The 16,374-nt window shown below is 35.6% G+C and overlaps 1 protein-coding gene across 1 annotated transcript in view; it reads right to left on the bottom strand.

The window, feature by feature from the left end:
* Positions 1 to 6,342, bottom strand: part of SGCZ (sarcoglycan zeta) — a 178,171-nt gene extending 171,829 nt beyond the window's left edge. Inside the window, exon 1 of the mRNA XM_061404030.1 lies at positions 6,247 to 6,342. Within this exon, the coding sequence (XP_061260014.1) occupies positions 6,247 to 6,342 (96 nt within the window). The remainder of the gene's footprint in view (positions 1 to 6,246) is intronic.
* Between the last annotated feature and the right edge of the window lie 10,032 nt (positions 6,343 to 16,374).

The following is a 16,374-nucleotide window of genomic DNA, read 5'->3' as shown; positions in this document are numbered from 1 at the left end:
AATATATCAATAGAACAGGTAGAGGGACCAGAAGTAAATCTATGCACATTTAGTAATGTAGTATATCAGGAAAGGTGTATTTAATCAGTGATGTTAAAAAATGGAGTATTCAAATTATGGTATTGGGGACTATTGGTCATGAAGGATATGAGCATAGGAAGGAAAGAAGGCAGGGAGGGAGAGAGAGAGAAAGAGAAAGGAGAACAGAGAGAGAAAGGAAAAGAGAAAATAAAAGGAAAGGAAGGAAAGAGTGATGGAGGAAGGATCCTACCTAATAGGATACATCAAAATAGAAAAGTCTCAAAAACGCTGTCACTACCAAACAAATAAAATGATAATTATTTCTTTTAAAAATAAAATTTTATTGAACAGCCAATAATTTATTCATACAAATGTATGCTACAAACATGAAAAAGTGAAAACCAAGGAAAGAAAGATTACTTCACAGCAGCATATAGTATGCCTCCCTGAGCTGTTTTCACCCATATCCCAGAAGAAATGAAGGAATGGTGATATATTCTGAAAATATAAAGAAAAGTTTAATCCAAATCAACTAATTTGGATAGAGGAAAGAAGGTGGTAGAGTAGACAGTACTGGGGGAAAAAAAAAAAAAAACAACCAGACTGAATATGTCATTGGAAAAAAAAACAACCAGACTGAATATGTCATTGGAAGATATCTACAGAGGCAAAAAGGGCCACCAAGTCCCATGGAACTGATATACTCCAAGTCTGGTTGATACACGCATTTACTCAGTTTGGCTGCCCCTTGCCATCAGCAATGTCTCCAGGGAAACAAAGCTGCTAGATAGTAATTCTCTACCTCATTAGTGGTAGAGGCTCATTAGGGATAATGCAAACTAGGTAAGGAAAGTGCTGTCAGTTTTAGTATTTAAAACTTTTGATTTTAATAAAACCAGAGCTCAAAGACAATAAAATATTTAAAAGACTATATGGACCTAAGGCAAATTCTGACAACACCCTTGTAAATAAAATACACGAATTATATAGAGCAAAGGCAACATTAATATGGAGAAAAATAAACTAATGGCATAGAAGAAAGACTCTAGATAATAATTTCCTTCTATCAGAGAAAACATACAAAGTTTAAAATAGAGAAATTATGATAGCTGCAGAGGATTAAAAAGATCATAAGAATTATTGCTGTCTCTGAAGACCTCAACAAATGGAACTGAATGATATTGAGTGATATAATATAGAAAAGGTCCCTGAAATGAAAGAAGTGAAATGGCAAAAATGTATCAGGCATCCAGGCAGAACATGCCTGGCATCAACAGGAGAAAAATACCAGGCTTTCCTGAGACTTTTAATAGCAATATCCGGTGCTAGAATTTTGTAGAGCAATGAAGTAACAGGAAAAGAAGAGAGGAACCATTCATAATATTCCAGAAAAGAATAAAGACAACAGAAACCTTTCACGGGAAATATTTCAAGGAATAGCAAACAAACAAAACTAATTAACAATGAAATACAAGTAAGGAAGAATGATTTGAATAGTAAAATCAGTCCTGGATAATCCATAATAAAAGAAGGACTGGTGGTGAGACTGACAGCCATCTGTATGTAAAATTAAGACCAAAGTGCCAAGGCAATTAAACTAGCAGAACAGAATGTAAATATTATGAACTCTGACAAAGTTAAGTATGTAATTATTAAAAAAAAAACCTGAAAATGAATAGGGGTGAAGACAAATTGGAGGAAAGCTAATCACCTCAAAACGCACGGCAGGGAGTTAATGAACATGGTCTGAAATTAAAACATGGGGCTAATGCATCCAGCTTCTTAATGGTATTCATCTTTTATTCTTAACTATAAAGGTAAGTTTAGAAAAAAACCTTTCTCATGGTGAAAAAATATTTAAGGTCAGCAATTCTTAGCTGCTGCTGCTAAGTCGCTTCAGTCGTGTCCGACTCTGTGCGACCCCATAGACGGCGGCCCACCAGGCTACCCCATCCCTGGGATTCTCCAGGCAAGAACACTGGAGTGGGTTGCCATTTCCTTCTCCAATGCATGAAAGTGAAAAGTGAAAGTGAAGTCGCTCAGTCCTGTCCGACTCTTTCCGACCCCATGGTCTGCAGCCTACCAGGCTCCTCTGTCCATGGGATTTTCCAGGCAAGAGTACTGGAGTGGGGTGCCATCGCCTTCTCCATTGTTTCTGTTTAGTTATGTATAATATACTAATAATAAATAGCAAGTATATGTCTCTCAATATATTGATCTTTTCATTTGTGCAAATCTATACATAACTGTCGTGATATTCACCAAATGTTAATTGTTTTTTTTTTTTCCTGAGTGTAAAGATTTTGGGACAATTTTTGTATGTGTTTTAACTTGAGTAAAATAAATCCCATCTGCATTAAACATCTGAATGTGAAATAACAGTGATAAAAATGCTAATAACAAAAAGATTATAGAAGCTTACAGGTATCTATTTGTATGGATTGGTTTTGCAAGGGAGAAAGGAACCTGAATATAGATTTTCCAGGGCAGCTGAGGAACACAGGGTCAGGAGATTATCATGCTGTATAAGCAGGAGAGAGGTTTGTTGAACTTGCCTGGCCCCATGGCTTTGTGTCTGAACTCTCTAAAGAACTGAACACAGGAGGTGAAAACCTGATTGCAACCAAGAACCCAGTTAGCATCAGAGCTTCGAAGCCAAATGAAATGACTGGAAGTAAAGGGAAGGTAGAACCTTGCTCATAGATCTGCTATTGCAGGAATCCTGAAAAATGCAAATTTGTTTGCTTTGCTATGGAGTTACTGGAATTGGAATTAACTGGTAGTTGTCCCCGACACAATTATCAGCCTGTCATGCACGATGCTGGGGTGGGGGGCAGTGGTGAGGTACCAGCTTAACTGAGGATCCTTAAATAGGAAAACAAAACAAAACAACAACAACCCCAAAAAACTAAGAGAGGTGTTCAGCTAAAATCAAATGAAGTTATTGTTGCTGTTGTTCAGTCATTAAGTCGTGTCTAACTCCTTGAGTTGCAGCACGCCAGGCTTCTCTGTCCATCACTATCTCCCCGAGTTTGTTCAAACGGTGAAGTCGGACAATATTTAAAATTGCCCTAGAGAACTCACGATGCAATGTTTTTACAGTAGGAACTAATGAAATGTAGATAGTTTAACCATCTCAGTACTCTGAATTTCTGAAATCTTGAGAAACATTTAAATTACATTAAAAAGCTGGTGATACAAGTTTTAAATTCCTGATAATTTAAATATTTAACCTAATGTTAGACTGCATGCATTAAAGTCCCATTCAGAATATTATATATAAGGTCAAATTCCATATTCTTTGAATATTTTGTACCCAAAGATAACTATACACTTAACTTCACAAATGTTGAGTACCTACTCTATGAAAATAATGTTAATTTTGAAGATGCATTGAATTCTAAGATATTTTAAACATACAACATGCTTTTCTGTGTGTGCTGATATGATCAACCACTTTAAAAGGTTGTTTTCTTAAACGCATGAAGAAAAGAGTAAACTTCATTGGGTAATAACAGAACTTCAAACGTCTATAGAATTTTGGTGGTGAGCACAGGGCCTGTGAGCTTGTAGGGTAGAAACAGCCCATGATTTATTAAGTTAGGAGGTTAGGTGCTTATGTCTACGGGCAACTGCACTTTCTGACCAATAGAAATGTACTATCTTTCTACAGGATTAAATAACTACATAACTAGAAAATAAATTTCAGAGTGCAATACTGGCTAAATATAAAGAAGGCAAGCCATTGGCATTAGCGCAGGAAAGCACACACACAATCAAAACACACACACACACAAATCAAAATTGCAGGAAAAAAACTTGCACAAATCAAAATTGTAATACACTTCTATTTTTCTATTAATTGAATTTTCATAATTACATTTTGAATTTATTAGATTTTCTTATCTTACCTACAGGAACTTTGACACTTTATCTAAAACATTTGAATATATGAAAATGTGTAGAAAGATTGAAATGTACAGTGGAATTTAAAAAATGATGTAAAACCTCATCTCTACAAGTATTACTGAGTATTTTGTGTTCTTTTTTAACCTAAGATTTAGGCATTTTGATCAGTTTCTACCAAACTCATATTATTCATGAGAAAAATGAAGGCTCGGGAACTTTGTGGCCGACTTTTTAAAACAGTGCATAAACTTGACGGCAGAGAAAAAAGAACTGCATGTGTTGAGGGTAAGAGAGTCTTAATGTGGAGCTTGCTTATAGAAGATACATTTTTCTCCTTAGTTTAAATATTTATTTTTGTGGCATATGGGTAGAGACATTTTCAAGGAGTAAATGAGTCTCTTTTTTGTTCTCAAACCAGACCTCCAGTCTGCCTGCTAATGGAACATGCTCCCTCCTGCCTGGGCGGTACCACACTTCACAGGTACTGAGAGGCAAAGGATAATGAGAGAAGAAGCGCCAGGACTGGGGATGGGAAAGGGAGCGTACAGATTCCAATCAATATGGTGGGTTTTAGAAATGCTTGTGAACTTTCCCAGGGATAAAGGTTAGAAAGCACATCTGTCACTACCTCACATTTAAATACTATCACAGTAAATTCCTTCTTATTTGGTCCACAGATTGAGTGAACATACCTCGCAGGTTCTTAGGAGAATCCTTGTTTACACCTGTTGCTATACTCTCAAAAATGTTCCTACTAAGAAGGTAAATTTTATGATCCTCCTACTGACAGGGACCTTGACAATCCTTCTCTAAACTGTACTCTAAAGAAGATACTCCAAAATGATCTAAAATGGCTTTGAAAATAAATCTTTTTTTTTTTTTTTTTTTGTGGTGAGGAGGGCGGTCATCCCTGGATTTATCAATAGGATATATTTTCAAAGAAGTTCCTGCCTATGATGACTCTCACCTTTGTCCTATGTTAAGTACTATTTTTATTTTCATGTATGAGTTTGCATTTCTTCAAATATGAAATTATTTAATAGTGCCAAACACAAGAAGGAATCAGAAAATAACTGAGTGGTGATGACTTCCAATCAAAGGGAAGATGCTAATATGTGTTAGCATGCTATTTTTTCAGTTTTCATAAAAATAAAAAAGAACAATACCAAACTTTTAAATCTAGTTGGTTTTGCTTGTTTATTCCTGTAAGGTCAGGTGTGCATACGGATCTACTGTGTTATTTATTCTCTGACCAAAATCTAGAAAATAATTTTAATAAAAAATTTCCAATACCCAGAGTAGCAGTCACTATAGTATATATAATACATTAGGAAGCATTGCGGCTCACACATAACAAAATAAAAGTTAAATGTAATATAATTATCCTATTTAGAGTTTTTATAGAAAAGAATCCTTTGTTCTGTGTTCACTTTGATATTTAAGGGAAAAAATAGCCTTGAAGCAAATTATAAAATTTTGGCTTACTGTGCAACTCCTTTGCTAATATATTATATTAAAAATATTCAAACATTATTCTAGTCTAAAATAGACTTTGATATTTATGAAATAAGGTTAATAATCTTTCCATATTTAACAATCTTTCTAATTATTATGTTTTATTAAATTAATTTCCACACATACACACTTGTCCCAGGGGAGTGCCTGTTACACTTGAAAGAGTCTAGTGAGATTTTGATGTACCAAAGATACTACCTTCTGAGAAATAACACACTTCAGCCAAAATAAGCAACATTAAGCTATAATGTTTTGATTTGTACCATGCTGCCAGGTGATAAAATACACATAGCACACACACATACATTCACATTTGAAAGAGTAAATATTCTCACTGGTTTTAAATAATGTAGATCCAGAAATAAATTCAATTTCTGTACTAAGACTTTTTGTCACCTCTTTTAAAAAAATGCATGGCCATTAAAGCTGAAAAGATGTATAATATATTGAATTAGAACCATTTATTCAAGCCAAGGTTCTTGCAAAAATTACTCAAAATATGTTAAATGCCCCTTTTGGAATGAATATAACTGGATTTTTAATGTCAGAGGGGCATATTTTATAGACTAACAAAAGCAACACTGCAGTTTAATTCAAAAAGGCTCTCTAATTTGTCAGTTTGAAACTAACCTTCTCCACGGGTTTTTCAATTGTTTCATTGTTTTGATTTCTTCACATAAGTCTTAGCATAGAGTAACTAATGCATACTAAAGAGATAAGGGGTTTTTGTCTTCCTATTTTCAAGCTAAAACATAACCTGTAAATTATCTTTTACAGTAAGCCAAAGCCAGTATCACATACCTTTCGGGAATGAATTTCTTTCACATACAATGGAAGTAGAAACTCAGATATACCTTCAAGTCGGATTCCCTTCTTGGTGACTCTCAGATTTCCCATACCATCCTACAAGCAATGAAATATAGTTCACTTTTAGGTTAACTGGAGAATGAATAACTGGCCATAATTTTCTTAGGCCTAAATTGAGAAAACAGTAAGCTCAAATCTGTGATGATTTAAGGAAAATTAGAGGCTGAATCTGCTTAATGAATGATTGCAGCAGTTGGCATGCATATAGTGGGCTCTGTGTAAAATGAACAGGAAAAAAGGAGTATAAAGGACCTGGTAGCTTCTTTCCAGTCTAACAGAGACTAGGACTCATCTGTGAATAAATCCTATACTTTCTTCATGCACCAACACTTTTAATTATTTATTAGGCATAATTATACTTGCTTCCTGATTATTAAAAACAACTCTTTGTTTGCAGAGAGATCTAATGATATTTTACATGACAGTTATACACATATTTCTACTATAAATGCTCACATTTGTACAAGCAGTTAATGATGGACTAGTGTATGTAAGCATGGTGTCCCAGTATTTTAATCATGGGTAACGCTTATGTCCTTTTCTTTAGAAAATAATACTCCATGAGTATTATAAAACAGGGCACAGATAATATTTATGAGACAAAAAATAAAAATAGTAAGAACAGAGTAGTGATAGGAATCAAAGAAAGGAGATTTCACGTCTGGTTGGAGAGTACACCACTTCTCGTGGAGGAGACTGACTGTGATAAAAGACCTTATATATGGCAAAACCAATACAATATTGTAAAGTTAAAAAAAAAAAAGAATATGGAGTTTCTACAAGAGATGTCCCTAGAGGGAGGAACGAACTGACCATTCTGGGCACAATCAGGAAATAGTATTCCACCCAACCTGGCTAATGGAATATCATGAGTGAAAACAATTAGGAGCACGTTTTGAGGTCAGAGAAAGGAAAGCCATGAGCGTAGAGCTAAGGAATCTGTATGTATTGACACAACAGCCTCCAAGAGAAGGAACATAAAAAGTTCTTGAATAGCTCAATGGTTTGAAATGATCAGAGTTACACGTTAAGGAAAATCCGGTAGAAGTACTATGTGGAGCTATCTGACAGAGTGTCAGCGATAATGCACAACTCTGTAATAAGAGAGAGGAGTGTGGTGGAAGAGCAACTTTCAAGAGCTGGTGACTAGTTTTTTCTTGAGATACTGAAAAGGGGGCCATTTACCACTGACCCAAGGATTCACAACTATGACTATATAAGGACAAATAGTGAGTTTTACAATTGGAATAGGGAAATCTGTAAGCTCAATGGTCAAATAAGTTCAGCTTTGAACGTTCTAACTATACTTCCAGAAGTATCACAAAAAATTCAGAATTTTATTCATCAACCAACACATCTGTAGAAAGCAGGCTGGGAAGCGACAGTTGCTTTGGTCTTGCTTGACTTTATCGTGATGGGAGAACAAGTTCTATGTGGGAAAAAAAGTATATAAAAGCAAAGGAGGAACTCCTAGATAATGAGTAGGTCTGTAGGTTGGAAAGACGTATTCTATACATTCTGGGAGGCTGGGATTAGCAGAAGAGGAAAGGCAAGAGATTCAGATAGTCCTAGCCTCTACCCTCTGCTCTGACCTCAAAAGAAAGCCAGTGAATTAGTAGAACAATGCATAGAATTTTGAATAAGAACTGAAGGCCCTTTTTCTTTAACTCAGACAAAGAAAAACATTAAGAAGAGCAATGGAAATATTCTGAGGTGGAGAGATGTCAGTCTTCTCACGGAAGGAGAAAATAATTGATTCTGGTTGAACTGAACTTTGGATCAGAGGAATTCACTTCTTGAGCTTGAACTTTTTATCAGCTTGAACTTCAAGCTGACACTGAAAATGCCTTATAGGGAAATGAACTAATTTTTTTTAACATGAAAATTTCAAGCATCACTGAAGACAAATTCTGATGAGAAAACAGGCATACTTTTTTACTCTGAGACAGAACTAATTTATACCAGTTTTATAACATCCTCTTTCCCTTTTGAAACTGAAGTGTCTGATATAGATATTAGTTACAGTTCATTCATTCACTGACTCTTAAGAGCTTTGCAATAGTATGCAACAGAAACATGCAGGATTAACAGTGATAGAGTTTCAAAATTGAGGATTTATTAACAGGAATGGCAAAAAGTCATAGGAATGTAGTGTCCTAAAGTAACAGAATAATGTCCCTCAAGTGGCTATTATTTTTCTTATTAAGTAGAGACACGTAAAAGCCAGAAAAATAGTATTAGGTTGCAAAAATAGCACAGAATAAAGAATATCAACAGGTGACAAATTAATGATCAAGTTCAATAGGGGATAAAAAATACAAGAAATGCTAAGACAGGTTTGTCATCAGATTAGACACTCAGGTTTTGAAATCTTGAAGGTGAGAACATTTCCAGTCATGATAAGGTCTGGAGGACACGGGAGCTACAGAAGTAGACTAGAGACAGAACTCTTTCGGTACTAAAATAGTAGTACTTATAAAGTGACAAGTGGCCTTCAAACATTGTTTTGTTTCAGAGGGGTTTTCTTGAGTTAATCGCACACAGTGGCTGTCCAGGTATGTTCTCAAACGCCTACTTGAAAGAAGTGTTCTGAAGTGCTTCTACAAAGTCGCTTTGCAAATGTTTAAGGCAACTGCTAGAGTATTTCAATACGCCAGCAAATTTAGAAAGCTCAGCCATGGGCACAGGACTGGAAAAGGTCAGTTTTCATCCCCATCCAAAAGAAAGGCAATGCCAAAGAATGCTCAAACTACCGCACAATTGCACTCATTTCACACGCTAGCAAAATAATGCTCAAAAACTCCAAGCCAGGCTTCAAGAGTACGTGAACTGTGAACTTCCAGATGCTCAAGCTGGATTTAGAAAAGGCAGAGGAACCAGAGATTAAATTGCCAACATCCACTGGATCATTGCAAAAGGAAGAGAGTTCCAGAAAAATATTTACCTCTGCTTTATTGACTATGCCAAAGCCTTTGACTGTGTGGACCACAACAAACTCTGGAAAATTCTTAAAGAGATGGGAATACCTGACCACTTGACCTCCCTTTGAGAAATCTGTATGAAGGTCAGGAAGCAACAGTTAGAACTGGACATGGAAGAACAGACTGGTTCCAAATAGGGAAAGGAGTACCTCAAGGCTGTATATTGCTACCCTGCTTATTTGACATATATACAGAGTACATCGTGAGAAATGCTGGGATGGATGAAGCACAAGCTGGAATCAAGATTGCCGGGACAAATATCAATAACCTCAGATATGCAGATGACACCACCCTTATGGCAGAAAGCGAAGAACTGAAGAGCCTCTTGATGAAAGTGAAAGAGGAGAGTGAAAAAGTTGGCTTAAAGTGCAAAATTCAAAAGACTGAGATCATGGCATCTGGTCCCATCACTTCATGGCAAATAGATATGGAAATGGTGGAAACAGTGACAGACTTTTTTGGGCTCCCAAATCACTGCAGATGGAGACTACAGCCATGAGATTAAAAGACGCTTGCTCCTTGGAAGAAAAGTTTTGATGAACCTAGATAGCATATTCAAAAGCAGAGAGATTACTTTGCCAAAAAGGTCTATCTGGTCAAAGCTATGGTTTTTCCAGTAGTCATGGATGGATGTAAGAGTTGGACTATAATGAAAGCTGAGGCCAGAAGGATCGATGCTTTTGAACTGTTGTGTTGGAGAAGACTCTTGAGAGTCCCTTGGACTGCAAGGAGATCCAACCAGTCCATCCTAAAGGAAATCAGCCCTGAATATTCATTGGAAGGATTGATGCTGAAGCTGAAACTCCAGTACTTTGGCCACTGATGCAAAGAAATGACTCATTTAAAAAGACCCTGATGCTGGGAAAGATTGAAGGTAGGAGGAGACGGGGACGACAGAGGATGAGATGGCTGGATGGCATCACCGACTCAATGGACATGAGTTTGAGTAAGTGCTGGGAGTTGGTGATGGACAGGGAAGCCTGGTGTGCTGCAGTCCATGGGGTTGCAAAGAGTCGGACACAACTGAGTGACTGAACTGAACTGAGACTATCTCAGGGCAATAGAAACAAATTCTATCATGAATATAATTCACAGTTCAATAGAAATAAAAAATGTTTTCATAAGATGTTTAAAAAGAAAAGAACTGTATATCCATATTAAGGGTGATATTATGTATATTATATACATATTTAATTTGGGGAAGTTTTGAATCTTAAGATCAGTGTTATCTTTCTATATAACACACAATTCGGGGGAACATAGATATATATTTTATTTAAATTAGATGACATGGAATTTCCCTGGGTAAATGTAGAACTGTTACCATAGTTTAGTGTTGTGAATCTAACCTTGCTCCTTTATGTTCATGAGTCCTTTTTCTGTAAGTTTCTCTATATTATTTACATGTAGCTATAAAATACATGGAACTGTATAATATATATTCACTGTATAATTAACCTGATGTTCACATTCACACACCACGTCCGCCAATAAATTATGAAATGATGTAGGAAACGAGTTGCCAGTCCAGGTTCGATGCACGATGCTGGATGCTTGGGGCTGGTGCACTGGGACGGCCCAGAGGGATGGTATGGGGAGGGAGGAGGAGGAGGGTTCGGGATGGGGAACACATGTATACCTGTGGCGGATTCATTTTGATATTTGGCAAAACTAATACAATTATGTAAAGTTTAAAAATAAAATAAAATTAGAAAAAAAATTATGAAATGATGAAATAATCTGGTTTCTCTTATTTAAGAGAGTTGTAAAAGTGAATTTCTTCCTACTGTCAGTATAGCTTCTTGATTCACTGTATTCCTGGTCCCTTCCAATCTAAAGAGAGAAAATAATTTCTGGATTTGCTATTAAGATTGACATTGCCAAAACACAAGAAAATAACAGAATCTAATTCACCTATAGTACAGGCCCCAACCTTGGCTGTGCTACCTTCATCCTGTGCAAGCTTGAGCAATTTAGCTCACCGTTTTGCATGTTAATTTTTGTTATATGTAAAAGGAATAATATTTAGCTATGAGTTTATAGCAAGGATGACATGAGGATGTAAACTGATTAAACTCATGCTTATCTTTTGAGTTCTTCTGTATATATGTAAAAGTACTCAAAAGTCTTAACCATTATTACATTTTATTTGAAATTTTATCTCACATTATTATAAAAATTCATATCATTTACTTTCAAGGGATTATGTTTGAACTTCAGCATACATTAAATACATTAATTATCATCATTATAGTTATAATCTATAGTAGGAGAGCTTGGATTTGAAACGTGACTACTATTTACTAACTGTTGACTTTGGCATATTCTTTATCTAAACCTAAATCATTTTCTGTAAGAATCAGAAAACAATAGTTTTACTTACATGGATGTCATAGTAATTTAACAAGATAATATGCAAATGCGTTGTTCCTGGATCTAGCATATTCTTGATAGTTATTCTCTATAGTTTATTTAAATTAATACTCTGATAATAAATATAATTAATCTCTTCAACCTACTTTTTTTGTCTACCTCTCCCATTTCTTCCTTTCTATTCCCAAGGGCAATCATCTTCAACCTGGTAATTGCCTTCATACTTACACTGTTTGGAGTGTAAACTTAACATTGTTTACACTGTTATTTTATTGAATTACTCCTTATATTATCTAAACCCTTGGATTATAGATTTATGCCATTCCTTTTAAATATTTAAGGTGCTTTCTAAATAAACCATTATAAATATTATCACTTTTGTGTTAAGGAATAATATAAATAAATCTTCTCTCCTACTGAATCTTTTTATTTTTTTAATTGGTAGAAAATTGCTTTACAATTTTTTATTGGTTTCTGCTGTACAACAATACAATTCAGTCTATATATATATATATATATATATATATATATATATTCCTTCCCTTCCTCTTCTCCCTCTCCTTACCCCATCCCACCCCTGTAGGTGATGACAGGGTACCAGGCTGGCTCCCTGTTTTATTTAGCAACTTCCCACTCAGATCAGATCAGATCAGTCGCTCAGTCATGTCTGACTCTTTGTGACCCCATGAATCGCAGCATGCCAGGCCTCCCTGTCCAACACCAACTCCCGGAGTTCACCGAGACTCATGTCCATCGAGTCAGTGATGCCATCCAGCCATCTCATCCTCTGTCGTCCCCTTCTCCTCCTGCCCTCAATCCCTCCCAGCATCGGAGTCTTTTCCAATGAGTCAACTCTTTGCATGAGGTGGCCAAAGTACGGGAGTTTCAGCTTCAGCATCATTCCTTCCAAAGAAATCCCAGAGCTCATCTCCTTCAAAATGGACTGGTTGGATCTCCTTGCAGTCCAAGGGACTCTCAAGAGTCTTCTCCAACACCACAGTTCAAAAGCATCAATTCTTCGGCACTCAGCCTTCTTCACAGTCCAACTCTCACATCCATACATGACCACAGGAAAAACCATAGCCTTGACTAGACGAACCTTTGTTGGCAAAGTAATGTCTCTGCTTTTGAATATGCTATCTAGGTTGGTCATAACTTTCCTTCCAAGGAGTAAGCGTCTTTTAATTTCATGGCTGCAGTCACCATCTGCAGTGATTTTGGAGCCCAGAAAAATAAAGTCTGACACTGTTTCCACTGTTTCCCCATCTGTTTCCCATGAAGTGATGGGACCAGATGCCATGATCTTCGTTTTCTGAATGTTGAGCTTTAAGCCAACTTTCACTTTCATCAAGAGGCTTTTGAGTTCCTCTTCACTTTCTGCCATAAGGGTGGTGTCATCTGCATATCTGAGGTTATTAATATTTCTCCCGGCAATCTTGATTCCAGCTTGTGTTTCTTCCAGTCCAGCATTTCTCATGATGTACTCTGCATATAAGTTAAATAAACAGGGTGACAATATACAGCCTTGACCTACTCCTTTTCCTGTTTGGAACCAGTCTGTTGTTCCATGTCCAGTTCTAACTGTTGCTTCCTGACCTGCATACAAATTTCTCAAGAGGCAGGTCAGGTGTTCTGGTATTTCCATCTCTTTCAGAATTTTCCACAGTTTATTGTGATCCACACAGTCAATGGCTTTGGCATAGTCAATAAAGCAGAAATAGGTGTTTTTCTGGAACTCTCTTGCTTTTTCCATGATCCAGCATATGTTGGCAATTTGATCTCTGGTTCCTCTGCCTTTTCTAAAACCAGCTTGAACATCTGGAAGTTCACGGTTCACATATTGCTGAAGCCTGGCTTGGAGAATTTTGAGCATTACTTTCCTGACATGTGAGATGAGTGCAATTGTGCGGTAGTTTGAGCATTCTTTGGCATTGCCTTTCTTTGGGATTGGAATTAAAACAGACCTTTTCCAGTCCTGTGGCCACTGCTGAGTTTTCCAAATGTGCTGGCATATTGAGTGCAGCACTTTCACAACATCTTCTTTCAGGATTTGGAATAGCTCAACTGGAATTCCATCACCTCCACTAGCTTTGTTCCTAGTAACTGTCTGTTTTACAATGATAGTGTATATACGTCAATGCTCAACTTTCTCAGTTTGCCCCACCCCCACCTTTCCCTGATGTGTCCACAAGTCAGTTCTCTACTAGGTTAATCAGGACCACTTTTCTAGATTCCATATTGATGCATTTATATACAATACTTGTTTTTCCCTTTCTGACTTCACTCTCTTTTAAGTGGCTCTAGATTCATTCACCTCACTACAACTGACTCAAATTAGTTCCTCTTTACAGCTGAGTAACATTTCACTGTATAGTTACACCACAACGTCTTTATCCATTTACCTGTCAATGACATCTAAGTTGTTTCCACGTCCTGACTATTATAAACATTGCTGCAATGAACACTGGTGCATGTGTCTTTTAAAGGTGTGGTGTTCTCAACGTATATGCCCAGTAGTGGGGTTGCTGGGTCATATGGTAGATTTATTCCTAGTTGTTTCTTTTTTTAAGGACTCTTCATATTGTTTTCCATAGTGGCTGTATCAGTTATCAGCTCCCAGTTTTCAATGGTGCAGGAAGGTTCCATTTTCTCCACACTTTCTCCAGCATTTATTGTTTGTAGACTTTTTGATGATGGCCATGCAGACTGGTATAAGGCGATACCTCATTTCTCCTGCTATATCTTAAGCTTCTTCTTTTGAGTGATTTTCAAGACCCTTGGAGTGTCTCATGTAATTCTTTGTTTTTCAGATTATTCTTTTCTCATCATCATCCACTCATTACCTCCACTAAACTATAAAGCTAATATTTTTCAAAAAGTTCTGTTTTGTCATTAAATTTTTTTTTTTAAAACTGGGTTACAAAGAACATAACATATTATACTGATATTAGCTTCATGTGTGCAACATAATGTTTCAATATTTTTATGCATTATAAAATGATCACCATGATAAGACCTGTTGCCATCCGGTCACCATGCAAAGCTGTTATAATATTATTGACTATCTTCCTTATGTCACAGCTCAGTAACTTATTTTATATCTGAAAGTCTACAGTTGCAGCATTATTTATGCTATTCAAGATATGGAAACACCTAAGTGCTCACTGTGAGATGAATGGATAAGGAAATTGTATCTCTCTCTCTCTTGCTCTCTCTCTCTTCCCCCACCACACACACACTGAAATATTACTCAGCCATTTAAATTTCCTGAATCAAATATTTTGTTTGAACCGATCTTCTTAATACTCTTACCCATCATTCAAGGCTAGTACTATTTGCATTTAGAGACTGCAAAGCCATATTTATTACAATTTTCACACACTTGATTTTTTGGAAAAGGTAAAGGATGCTTTATTCAGAAGTATTTTTTTTTTTGGAGTTTATTATAAGAGACTGTCTGTGAAATAAATCATAGATATGAATGTTAACAAAGAGAATATTAATAGCCATGTTATGTTGAATTTAAAATCCACAATCATAACTTTGCAATCGTCTGACAATAATTCACTCTGTCCTATCTCACACAGAGTTTTTAAGACCCTTGACTGTCTGGTATTAGAAGGTGTCCTTAGATGGTGGCCATTCTCAGAATCTGAATTACTCTTAACAGGCATGGAATTGTCAAAGAAATGAGTGTGTTTACATGGAACGGAGAAAAGTTTTTTAAAATGATATGATCATTAAATAACACAGAAAATCTGGTATATGATTAATTATTTATATTAAAAATCTTTTCAAAGAAAGGTGAAAGAATCCAGGAGACAATTACATATAGATTTTAAACATTTTTTTGGATAAGTTAAAAAATAAATATCTTGCAAATTACTAGCATCATACATTTCAAAAATGTGATTAGGAAGGAAGATAAATACATATTTATATGGATTTGAGTATCTAATGATATTCCTTCTGTATTTCAACTTGCACTAGGAAATAACCTTTAAGGCAAATTAGAGACAAATTGGAGCTCAGTATGGTGGGTATTTGTGAGACTTTGGGAATTAAATATCTTAAATAAAGAAATATATGGAGAAATGGAGGTATTAGATTGCTAAAATATAATTACAAATTACTTTTAAAGGTCTTTTTGTTATTTATTCTTTCTTGCACACTAAAGGAATAAAAAATATTTATTTAATTTCCAACTGTTATTTAAAGGTGAGAAAATTCTCTTTAAAGTATCTAAGGATTTTCTTTTTCTTACCTGTTTTATGATATTATTTATAATTTATAATGAACTATTTTTCCCCAAGCATAAGAGAAAGAAGAAATAAAACATAAGTTTGTAGGTTGCTTTATATGTGTGTTTTTACTATGCTGTTTGCTGTAGTCCTGTATTTTATTTTCATTATAATTGGACTTCCTTATTCCTGCCTATTATTAGAAAATAAACTCTACATAATAAAGATTGATAGACTTAGAAAACTGATTTCTCATTCAGCTTATATAGAAACATCTTTAGAGATTATTTTTAATAATACAACTTTTGTTATCTGGAGCACTATTTATTCCTTTAGTTCTTAGCCACTTATTGTTTTATTATTTATACTTTACCAATTGTCAGAGCTTTAAAAAAGTTTTAAATATATGATATATTAAATAAAATAAATACTGTACTTTGTATCTCTTATTTGGTGTTCTTTTAACT

Source organism: Bos javanicus, chromosome 27, assembly GCF_032452875.1.
Source record: "Bos javanicus breed banteng chromosome 27, ARS-OSU_banteng_1.0, whole genome shotgun sequence".
In the NCBI taxonomy this organism is placed as follows: Eukaryota; Metazoa; Chordata; class Mammalia; order Artiodactyla; family Bovidae; genus Bos; species Bos javanicus.
This window is presented reverse-complemented; position numbering and strand designations above follow the sequence as displayed.